We start from the raw sequence: 12670 nt of genomic DNA, 5'->3' as shown, positions 1-12670 counted from the left end.
TATGTATAAATATGGTTCAGCGTTTCCTTTCTTTAGTATTAGCAAACTTGTGACAATGACAGGAATAAGTACTGGCCTTGAATATTCAATGAAAACTCCTGTAGGTTGTTGGGACTATCTGCTGTCGCTCTGTCAGTCAAAACCAGGTTCGTGAGCCCTTTGAAACCAAGAGTAGCTTGTCCAATCTGCTCATTCACAAGAAAATTCTTGATTAGCTATATACTTCTCAGCTTATGATATACATTATACATTTACTCTTGGTTTTTGAACATGTGTTTTTGTTTCTTTTTTTTCTAATCATCTGATATTGAATCAGAACACCTAAATGAACTAAAACAAGCTTTTGGGAAAGCCTGCATGTCAGAATCCTAGATTGCCAAGTAGTTGGTATTCATTTGAAACAGTTACTAAATTGATATTCAAACAGCTCTCACAGTCTCATATGTGCTCTTCGATCTCTAGCAGTTGCTGTATTAGAGTTGAAGTCAATGTGTGCTTTAAATCTAAGCATATAATAGGACGAAACTGGGGACTGGACTTCTGTTGGGGAAGTGATCTCCATAACATGGAATTTTGCTGCATTATAAAAGGAGTTACTTGTGACACAGTGCATAGAGTTCATAAGATATATTAGTAAATGCATTAAAATTATCTGGACTTGTTTCTGTAGTCCTCTTTTACTTAAAAAGGCTGTTAAAAAGAAATGTTTTCACTATGCTTTTAAGATTGTTTTCATCTCAGAACTGTAAGCAGAACAATTTACAGAATTATTGTGCCTGGCGTTTTCTAAATAGAATTCGATACAACCTGAGGAGTCTTTTTACCTAGAATTTGATTGCAGAATGGGACAACAGATGTCTTGATATAAGTAATTGTGTTGGCTGTGTATTGTGAACAATTATGATACATATAGCATCAGTGCAAGTTAAGATATCCCACTGCTTCTGCTGTGTTTTCTTCCTTAGTAGTTTAATCCTCGAAATGCTAATTTCTTATTTATGCCCTTTAGACACTTCTTTGAGAAGGCCATTTTTTTTATTTGTCAGTAACAGTAACAGTTGTGCTGTTGCTTCTGTTAAAAAGATGCATTTGCCATTACATAATGAAACAAATGTTACGTTGATGAATTTATCCAAAGAAATCCAGAATTGTCATGTGGTTATTCAGTAGGACTTCGAGGCTTTCAGTGTCGCCTGTATTATAAAATAGATGACCCCTGAAAGCTATGTCATAATTATGTACATTATGGGAAAAGGCATTCTCAGTTATTACTCTTCAGGGTTGATTCTAAGCTTTCCAAACACTTTCAAAATTAAATTAAAGGAGTTACGGTTTTATAATTAACCTTGCTTTTATAAATTCATTTGTTATCATCTTTTATCTCTGTTACTGACAAAATGGCCTTTTGTGGTCTATTTATATGAATTTTTCTGTTCCTTATGCGCATATGCTTGCTTTTCTCCATGTAACCTTTCTGTTTTATTAGTTTGTAATTTTACAAAGCTTCAGCATTTAAAGTGAAGCACAGACCATATAGTGACAAAATGAAGTGCACAGTGCCACCAGACTTCTGTTCTGTTTTGTTCTGTCTTCTCCCAGCCTTGTCTTTGTCACTTAGATCATAAGCTCATGTGAAAAGCGGTTTTGATTTTTGTCTTATGCCTGCAGCTTAATGAAGCATTGAAGCATTTGGCATATAAAACTAAACAGAATGTTTGTGTTTGTCAAAGAAATTGCTTCTTTATCCTCAATGAGATGGACTTTCGATGTCTGGAATAATATATAGTCAGGGGATGAGAATATTAGGTTTTAATGATTATTCACAGCCATGCAGGTTCTTAGATTGATGTTAGATAAAGAAAGCCAAACCCGTACATAAGACCATGTTGTGTATGTGCTGCCAGGTCGTGTGTTTGCTTTTCAGACTTAGTCCAGTAGTTTTCTACTGTATTTGCTGACCTACTTGTAAAATCAACAATATGCACAGTTTGTCATTAACCTGCAGTTAAACCAGAGAATCTGGTTTAAGAAAACTATTTTAAAAATTATTTTATATTCTGTCAAATGATTGTACCTCTTTCCAGTTGGTTAATGTGTCATTTTCTGTGACACTCTGTAAACATCTCAATTAGGACACTTGCTCATGGGAGGGCTGTTGTTCAAGTCTGTTCAAGGCTAGTTGTCCTCTTTAAAGGGGGCCTTTGCAGAACAACATTCACATCTTAGTTACAGGTTTAAATATCATCTTGATTTGAATTTACATCAAATGTGGTACAATGCTTGTGTTAAGGGAATTGATAATGTCCCTTGAGTTTTCTGAGAGTATTTGCTGCAGGGTTTGTATACCTTAATTGATTTTTTCATAAAAACTATGTTATACATGGCTAAGTGTTCTGACATAGGTTATGCTGCTAACACTTGGTCAGTGAGCAAGTTAATGTACTAGATCAGGTAGAATGAAGTAAAACAGTAACAATTTGGGATTATTTCATTGTGGGTTTGACTGTGGTGTTTTGTGTTGTAGTTTTTAAAATTGTTTGTATAGATATTTTGTCCAGATGTTAATACAGAGCTCATATTTCACAGTGGAAAGTCCAGAGCTATTCTTAATGTACAATTGACAATGAAACAACTGTGAGTTTTTAGGTACTTGAATTTCGGTGACTTTGTTGACAGAGCTGTCTTGCTACCTTACTGTTTTACAAATAGTGCAAGTCATTTCTGGTAATGCAAACCAGATTTGCTTTCATGTTATAATCATACATCAGTAAAAAAGAAGCATATTTAATGCTAGAAAAACATTGTTGTGGAGCAGAAAAACCTCCAAGTAAGAAATGTGGGACATGTTCTTGTCAAGAGATAGCCAAGGTAGCTGACTGATGGAAGGAGATAAAATTTAGCTGTGAGAACAAGAAGTTCTGTTTCTTTTCAGTACTGTTAACTAGTGCACTGCGGAGTTTGTTTACACTTTAGTAATAGTAATGCTATATTCTTTTTAAGGTTCCATTTCTTATTTTTCTTTTCACCATTTTTCTTATCCTATAAGTATCCACTGACACAGTTACTTTTGTAACTGAGTGGCAGCTTTTGTTTTGCCTGACCTTACATTCCTCCTGAGAGACAAAATGTACCATATCAAAATGCTAGATTTTCTTTGCAGCAGATATAAAAATGCTAGATATGCTTCTTATCTATTTTGGGAAGCTTTTTTAAATGTTAAATTGCAATTTGTATTGAGACTTCCTTGCTCTCTTCTTTCTTCCTTAACAACTGAAGGTGGTTACTTTTTTCTCTAAACAAATTTTTACTTCTTTTTAGACAGCTCTTTGTTTGTTAGGTCCTTTGCTATGTTTCTGGAATCCAGTTTCTCCTAAAGCTTTGGCTCTATCATTAATATTTCAGCAAGTGGATTTTAAGCATTTTACAGAAAGATTATTTTATTGGCTTATTTGAGACAGTGGGCATAATTAATTAGATGAGTTCAGCTACATTTCTTTATAATTTTAGCAGCTGCATACAGAAGTGTGAAGAGTAATAACCATGGAATTTTAATGAAGCTTATATGAAGATTTGGGGGGGGGGTTGACAGAAGAAAAAAAAAGTAAAGATTTAGGGAAAATTCTAGTTAATAGAATCTAAACCCCTACTGTTTCTATACAGAGTATGAATTACAACAACAAGAGAAGAGTATCTAACTAACTAGCCTTCCCCCCTCTTTTTGTTTTGTTTTGGTGTTTTTGTTTGTTAAAATGTACATTGAGTAGCTTGCTGTGCTTGGGTCAAGTAGTTAAGTTGATATATATTCCTGTTTACAGAAATATTCCTGTGCCATTATACCTTGTCAGTCACTTCAGATATAATAAATTACTTCAGATGTAGAATTACTATTTCTCATGCATAAGCAGAACAGAATCTTGAGTTCTCCTTCTATCTTTGTTAATCCAGACGATTGTGGAAAGCTTTTAAACAGAGAGGTAAATTTGTATGTTAGGGTTTTCCTCACATCTGAATTAATGCTTTTTAGCTGTGGAGTATGTGGAAATGAATAGTATTGGTGCAATAACTCCTCATTTAACCTCTATCTAGGTAGCCTTTCTGACGTATTTAATTCAAAGTGGGTCTGCTTTTTAATAAGAAGGTCCTTAAATTAGAAAAAGATAACATTATGAGTGCAAGCATTCCTTTTTAACTCCTTAAGTCCTCACCTGAGAGTTGCAAAGCCTAGAAATCAATTTGTAAAAATGTTGTAGCTGATGTGTATGTAGAATCTTCTTCCAGCTTTGAAGGTGTATTAGCAGCTTTCTTGTGAATCAATGTCACAAGAATTCTACACTATAAATACTGTAATTATATTCTGTAAGAGTAGTAATATAGAAAGAAAATTGTGTATTACTGAGTTTCTAATTTTGCCAGCTGCTAAAATGCTTCAGGCACAAAAATGCTTTAAGAATGATCTCCAGGTTTGCACTAATGATGCAGATTACCAAGACACTACTTTTTCTCAGTATATCTAAGGCAGCTGGGGTGGTTCCAAACCAATCAGTGAAAGGCTGTGTACTTCACTGAGAGCAGTCAACAAGAGTCTGCTAGTAAGAGTAATTAGTTGTCTATTTAATTTAGATAATTTGATGCAAAAAGAAGCCACACAAATTGAAAAACCTGGTGCAAATAGTTCTTAGGGTAAAGATTAGTGTGCTTGTTATGCTTCATAAATGTTTAACTTTATAATTCAGTTCTGTATGCATTTGAAATTTAAAGAATGATGCTGTTAGCAGCCACCAAGTCATACTGTAAATTTACCAAAGCTAAGGCTGCCCATGTGATGCTTATTCAGCTTGTTATTAACATTCATGATGACAACATTTCATTGCTTTGTTTTATACTATTTAAAATTAATATTCATACTTTAAAATTAGGTTATTTGTAACTCTACTTTTTCTGAAAGGGAACTGAAGTGATTCCAAATAGGATTGTAGTAGATACTTACCAGATTCTGGAGTGGCAGACACTCACAAAATTTGTGGATAGAATTAATGGTTTTATATTTGTTGTAGTGCTTCTGCTGGTCTATCAAGTAAGGCAAGAACAGTAGTAAACTTCTGTCACCTGTGGTCGTAGTGGTGTTTGGAAACTTTGCCTTATGATATGGGTAATTTCAGTAAAATGAGTGATTACTCTGTATCCTCTCAGTTCCCTGTCAGTGGGCTTTTTCTAGTATGATGTTCAATGTTCCAAATCTGAATGAAAACTAAAATTGATAAAGTTAGGGTAGCTTATGGTGTTAAGATGAGGGATGACTTTTTTGACAAACCAAAAAGTGTGTCCTTTGTAATTTAACTTCCACCTCCCAGGTTGGAGGATAATGGAAGGGGAAATACCCATATGAGCTGAAAATTATTATTGATTCAAGAGCAAGAAACAGTTGTGCAGTATATTTCAGGACAATGAAAGTTTCTAACCACTAGAGCAAGTAAAGGTAGCTTTGCATTAGGTTTTTGTGTTGCAGCTCTCGACTGCATTTGTGAAAGGGAATGAAGGCTTAGTACCTATGGTAGCTTTGGTCTTCATCACCCAAGGCTTTTCTCCCCTCCCAGAAGGAAGGGTGCTAATAGATGCACCTATTACTTGCAAAATCCTTCCAGGTAACTGTAGAGGTGGATTTTCAGCAGTTTCTGACAACCCGTTCTAGAAAACAAATTTCCTGATTATCATTATATTTAATACAATGGCCAACCCAGTTAGCAGAACTAAGCAAATGGACTCTACCAAATATTCTATAGAATATTTAATCCCAATTCATTTTATAGTCCTTGTCATTATAGGAACCTGTTTAAGGTGGGTCTGTTCATCTTAAGCATCATTATCTAAGTTGAAACTACCTCTGTACTCTGTAATGACTTCTTTCTATGCAATTAAGTATTTTATTTAAATGTGGGTTTGAAAGTGAGGTGAGGAATGACAGTGTCACAGCAGTTCTCCATGGACTTTCTTTAAAAGCACCATTTTCTAATGGATTGTCAAATACCTAATTAATTTTTTAACCTCCTTCGAGGTGTTTCCTTCGAGGGAAACACATAGTTGTTAAGGAGACATAGTTCTTTATAGGTATAGCACAACGTATAAAACATCCAATTCCTTCTTGATATGAGATGTAATTTTTTATATTTCTTTCCTTCAGCCAAGTGTATTAATCGTAAGCTACAAGGAACTTTCAAAAGCAGCTTCTCAGTTTGGACCTTACAAACAAGCAGAATGGCGGCCTGACAGCACAATGATAGCTGTTTCGGTAAGCAGAATTTTTCCTTCTTACTCTGGTTAAACTATTGCAAATAGAGTTTTGTGTTACCAATTTCTTGTCTTCCAAAAATATATAATGGTACCAAGGAATTTTTAGATGATAGAAGCTTTCTTTTGTAGTTCTCATTAATTTTTCCCTGTGAGAATGAACTACAGTTCTTTATCTTAAAAAATGGTTAGATGTATTGGCAGGGGTGATACAGTATCTCATTACTTTAGTAATCTGGTAACAAATAATACGGTAATGTAAAGTTATGTGAATGAAAGAAGTAGTTGTGGACTTAGGTGGCATAATCATATTTAACTTGATAAACGATATTTAAAGGTGAGTCTTAAGAGATTAAACTGTGGCCTTATTACTGGCTTTTGGTGGTTAAAAAATATTGCAAGTCACTGTGGACACAGAAACGTGGGCAGTGATAAGTGATACATGAGCCCTTCTGTTAAGAATCTTAGAAACGGGATCTTGTCTTACATGGAAATAAAGTCTTGTTTAATAGCTGGTGCTATGTTCACAGCACTATGGACTATTTCAGCAGCAATTTTTAAAGTTTGAGGTGCAAGGTGAACACAGGAAAGGTGGGAGTAAAGTTTATAAGAGTTGCAATGTGAGATAATGCTCTTAGTGTCTTTTGGTCAGGTCTTAACATTAGGACCAGGTCTTAAATTAGATACTGTTATCTTAGTGGAAAACACCAGGTGATTTATGGAGTAGTTCATGTCTCTAGCAATATCATGATAATCATAAATCAGCTAATCTTCCCATGGTCCAGTTTTCTTTTGTGTAATGCAAGTTAATGCAAGTAAGTAGTTAGTCTAAAATATTTAAATTGTCTAAAAGTATCTCATTAAATCAATGAAGTCAAGTATTTATGTTAGTGCCATTATATTCTCAGTGACTACTAATAATTATCAATAAGATCAGAAAGCTTTCTGCAATTTTTGCTATGAGTCAAAACGAATTCTTCAATTTTATATTGCGGCCTGTATATCCAAACACATTTTAATTAAACTTTTATGTAGTTCAGAGGAAATTTGAATTTTTATACTTAAGTACTTTGCATATTGTGAGGGGTTTTCTGAGATGTTGTGATCCATTTGCTCAAGAGACTTTGTGGTTTAGCTGACGGTCAGATAACATTTAGTTTCTGACACTTCGGTCACTGCACTTGAAAGTTTTTCAACTTTAGTTTTTCAATTTAGTTTTGCAACTAAATGTACAGTGTTCTTTTTGGCAGATAGTGTCAGAATCTAAATGCCCATAAGGTCTCAGTTTGTAAACAAACGTTCTGTGAATTAAAGTTCAAAATGGTCATTGCTTATAAAGTAGTGAGTGTACTAAGATTTCTAATATTTTTCTTGTTTCTTAGGATGATATTTTATCCCTGGATATATGTATACAAATGATATAGTCAAGCATGTTTGTTATGGTAGTTTTGGCATAAGTTGTTTTGCTTTACTTCTTTTTATTTGTTTTACTTTAAATATATATATATATAGAGAGAGAGAGAGAGAGAGAGAGTTTAATTTGGAATAGTTAGTGAATCTTACTGAAAGACCACATTTACAATATTTCTGGTTTTGTTATAGTGAGACAGAAAGTTTTTTGACCTCAATGAAGAAGGTGTTCTGCAGATGTATAATGCTCTCATCTCCAAGGAGAGTTCTGTCCAAGTGAATATTTTTCCTCTTTTTTAAACTAACACATTCAAATGAAGGAGCAGTAGTGAAGCAAGTTTTTACTGAAGAAAAACAGTAATTTTGAGCTGAATTAGCTTCACTTAGTTGCTGAAGTCCTGTGCAACAGCTAAAAATTTTGTTTGAAAGCTGAGTTAGGTGATGTTTCTCAACTATTACTACCTATGCTACGAGTACTTGATTGCAGTAATTTTCTGTAATAAAACTTCTTTTCTTAAGAAGGTGAATGTAAGGCTTAGTATATACTTGTTAGCCAAGTGGTACATTCCTTTTCTTTTCTTTTTTTTTTTCTTTTTCTTTTTTTTTTTTTTATTTAAATGACATAATGATGGGGAGTGTAGTCTGGATTTTATGTCCACCAGACCAGTGATATACCACGTATTTTGTTTCTGACAGCCCAAATATTCATAGTATCTTTATGAAAACAAATCACTTTGCGTATGCTTTGAGGTAAAGATTATTTGTACTGCAGGCAGACTTTAGGCTACTGTATCAGGCTTTATGAAATACCTCAAGTAGTTTTAAAATCATGCAGTTAAACAAGCTTAAGCAGTTTTTGCACTGTCACTATCCCCTAGAAATGCTAACTTCTTTTTCTGCTAGTATCTTCTGTTGTCCAACTGTTAGCAAATTTCCTAGGCAGTTATTATTTTGTAGTTTCTTCTTTCATATTGCTGCCTTTGTAATTTTTCCACTGTTAATAGGAAATATTTCTTCTTGTCTAGATTAGTACATAGATCCAAGGTAGCTAATTCTAGTCGTAAATCAAACTTAGGGATTGGGTCAAGATGTTTCAGTATGGAGAAGTATAGGAGGCATTTTGGTCCTTCCCATGTTACAGGCAGTCCTCCAGTATAGACTGCTCTTCAGCATGCATTCCCCGAGCTAAGGCAGTGCTTTATTAATTTTGGTAGCATACAAGAAACCCTGTTGTGAAAACCTTGGCAAGATTCTCAGTGTTTATACTTCTGTCAAAGTTTAGAATGATCAGGGAATGGATGACAGTGATGATTAAAAGTTTCACTCAGACATTTTTAAAGCAATGAAACCTCTGTAAATTAATATGATCAATTTGCTGGAAGTCTGTACTTGAATGCTTCTGCATTCAATCCCCCTCTTGATGGAATTTAGGGTTCTATTTAGAAATGAACCTGTAACAATAGCAACTTTGTGCTTTGAATAGTGTTCAGTAAGGCCCTATGTACCTTAATATCAGTATAAAGATACTTCACAGTATTGTTTTACTCTACTTTCCAGGATAAGATAACTTACAGGTTAAATATTTAATGATGTAATGGAAAGAACCTGTAAAGATGTTAGAAATGAACACGTTTCTTTACCACATAATACCTGAACATGATATTAGAGCACACAGAAAAGCTTCCATTTATTGTCACTCTGTCTCGAGCTCACCATTATGGTTCAGATTTTATTCTTGCTTGAAAAAGATACTCACTTTGAATGAGAGTAAAAAGCCAAAACACAAATTTTCTAAAGCAAAATGTTTGCCTGAGGAAAGCCATGGCATCTATGAAATGATACACTAAGCTAACAAGAGTGTTTCTCTATTCAAAGAAAAGGAAACTAATCTTGCAAAGACATGTGAAACTGTTCATTTCAGTGCTTTTTGTCTCCACTGCTTTGGATACATGTCCAGCTATATTAAAATAATTGGATGGAAACACTATTTAACCAATATGCATTTACCAGTTTGTCTGGAAAATAAATTAATGTTGTAAACAACACTTCTTTGAACACTTAACGTTTTGGTCATCTGCTTCTTTCCTGCTTATGCAAGCAGCTTCTAGGTATGACTGGAATGTCATGTAACTGAATGATATGTGTTTGTTCCTTGTATATATGAAGTCATTCTTCCAGAATGACAGAATATGGCTTGAAGTTGAATTATTACAGGTGTTGTGGTAGCTAAAGATAAATGATGTGAGGATTTTTGGAAACTACCTGGATGACCAACACTGAGAGCCAGTGCCTAAAGTCTTTGCACTCAGTAATGTCTGTATGTGTTGAAACATGTGGAGAGTTTATTCGGGTACTTCCCACTTTCTGCTTTGTTTTCTGCATTAATTCATGTAGTTGGTATGGATTATGTGCCCAGGTTCTAAATATCTGAAAGAGATGTCAGGTTTTATAGGTTTGTATGAATTAGAGGAAAATTTCTGATGGACTTGTGCATAAACAGCATTGTTTTTCTATTTTTCGACCTCCTGCCTAATCTATTCACTTGACTTTAAGGGCACGTATGGATTTTACCTGGAATTAATATCAACGCACAGTATTTTAAATGTCTAGATGAATGTGTATTTGAGTTCAGTATATGAGACCTACACAGAAATCACATAAGACTAACAGATATTATTCATGCTGAGACTAGATATGTATCTTATCAGTATTTCTCTTTCAGACTGCAAATGGATACATCTTATTTTTTGAAATCCCATCAGCAAGAGACAAGTATCTTTATGAGCCAATATATCCCAAGTAAGTATTTTAAACTTTGCATCCCCACAATGTGAAAAATACGATTAGACAACTCCTAAGCAGTTTTTGTGACAAAAGATATTTCCTTACAGAGTATGTTTTAACACTTGATGAGTATATGAACCATTATTCCAATGAGTTTAAGTCAGTACAGGGGAGAAGTCATGTTTAATTAGATTGCCGTGTGCTAGTATAATTCCTTAGGTCTACCTTACAAGCTCTCAAAATACTTAATAGCAGGGTTAAAATTGTCTTATTTTATAATTTGAGGTAGTCTGTTGCATTGAGGATCTGCAACAAAGTTTAATAATTCCATTTGAATAACTCAATTGAAAAATCATGTCTTAGGACCTGTTGAGGTGTAATTCAAAAATAGATCCTGTCCACAGTGTTTCGTAACTTAGAGATTTCTTTGAAAAAATAGGAAATAAAATCCCAGTATTTTGAAAGCAAATGAATACTTTTTAGTGAGAATGTACAAGTATTTTTGATGCAATGTGTTATGTTGTCAATTTCATCTTATTTTTCTTATTATGAACGACAGAATACATCTTATGCGTTTAAGATGTGACTGTATTTTGGGTGTATTTGTGGTTGACTTAGCTGATTTTGGATTTTACAAAAATGTCTAGGACAAATTAAAACTTGGAGTATATGTCTGTGTGTTTAGATAGGCAGAATCTTTAGTCATGGGTTGGATTGAATTTGTCCATGCAAATAATAACACACTCTTGATTCCTAACTGGCTAGATACTACTTTTTTTAATATGTCCCTCTATATATCTTCATCATTACAATAATACTAGTCAGTTTATTTTTTTGCATATTCATAAAAAGAGTTAAAACTTGAATCGTGGGTATTTCCACATGGTCATCTCTGAGGAGTATTGGATAATCTAGGATGTCATGTGAGAGGAAGACATTTTGACTTTTTTTCGCTTTTCAGTGTCAATGTTAAACCATGAACATTAGACGAACATAAAGGGGGTTTTCAGTAGTATTGAAATTCAAAATCTGCCTTCTCTCACAAATATGTGTAGGAAGAAATTACTCAGCAGGTAGTGAATGAGTAAATGATTTCAAGGTGAACTTTCCTTTAGTGATTAGAAAATTTTTGTATGTTGTGGCTATAATGCAACTTTTGACCTCTGAAATAGCCCTTAAAGCTCTGGAATTAACTGGAATTTATTGTTGTAATTTACTTTTCTATTTTCCAGAAACTTAAGAATAATGTAGACAAGTTATTTTATTGTCTCTTTGGAGAGCTGAATAGCAATTTTCAAACTGACTCTTCACATCCGGCTTACTGTTATCAGGGAAAAAGGCAGACAACCTGTTGCTGCAACTTGTCTAAATAAATAATAGTAGCAGTATATTCTTAGCTGTACATTACATAATGGAGAAAACTAAGCAAGTAGTTTGTGTTTTTCTTGTTCTGTTTGGAAAGTTGTGGGAGGTTTTAATTGGGAAAATCTGAAAACTTACGGAAATATGTATAAAACACATGGTAAAAGTTGTAAAAGAAGCTTTGGAATGTTTGCTTAGAATATCACTTGTAGGAAGGCTTGAAAATACCTATTAAGCCATCAGTGACTAACCAGTCTAACTTCTACATAAAACTTTATGCATTGATATGACTTGTTGACCTGAAAATGCATGTTTTAGTTGTTAGTTGTGTGTTGAACAGTCAGGGTTTTAAAATACATTTGTATAGTCCAAAAAGGGCTATAATACAAATTTTGTAGATGAATAGGACAAGCTATTTGTCCCTGGTGTGTTTATAATAGGTTGCTCACAGTCTCCAAAGACTAATTGCATGTGCTTACCTTTAAGAAGACCAATGATCCCACTGAATTTACTGGAATTACTAGTTTGTCTATACTTAGCCCACAGTTTTGAAAACCTAAATAAAATTACTACTTTTCTGATTATATTAGATCAAAAGAAAGACACAGTCATTTGTGGGTGAGCTGTGTCTCCTATGATTAATGTCAAATGATTCTTTAATTTATTAAAATGGAATGAACTTTTTTTTGCAGGTGTAGATACAGTGCACAGCCTGTAGGCAGTCTCACTAATTTATATTGTAGAGCAAATTCTTGGCAGAGCGTTAATCAAACAAAAGCCCTCCAGTCTGAAATGAACAAACAGACAAATGATACCCAAAGCAGGAATT

At 33.9% G+C, this 12670-nt stretch overlaps 1 protein-coding gene across 5 annotated transcripts in view; it reads left to right on the top strand.

Moving 5' to 3' along the window:
- The window catches only part of RIC1 (RIC1 partner of RAB6A GEF complex), a 46497-nt gene that overhangs the window by 3615 nt on the left and 30212 nt on the right, over positions 1-12670 (top strand). For all 5 annotated transcript variants that reach the window (XM_088156805.1, XM_088156806.1, XM_014876921.2 and 2 more), the window contains exons 2-3: positions 6179-6286; positions 10418-10494. In XM_088156805.1, coding sequence (XP_088012931.1) covers positions 6179-6286; positions 10418-10494 — 185 coding nt within the window. The remainder of the gene's footprint in view (positions 1-6178; positions 6287-10417; positions 10495-12670) is intronic.

This window comes from Sturnus vulgaris, chromosome Z, assembly GCF_052056855.1.
Source record: "Sturnus vulgaris isolate bStuVul1 chromosome Z, bStuVul1.hap1, whole genome shotgun sequence".
In the NCBI taxonomy this organism is placed as follows: domain Eukaryota; kingdom Metazoa; phylum Chordata; class Aves; order Passeriformes; family Sturnidae; genus Sturnus; species Sturnus vulgaris.
Note: the sequence above shows the minus strand (reverse complement) of the source record. Positions and strands in the feature narration are given on the sequence as shown.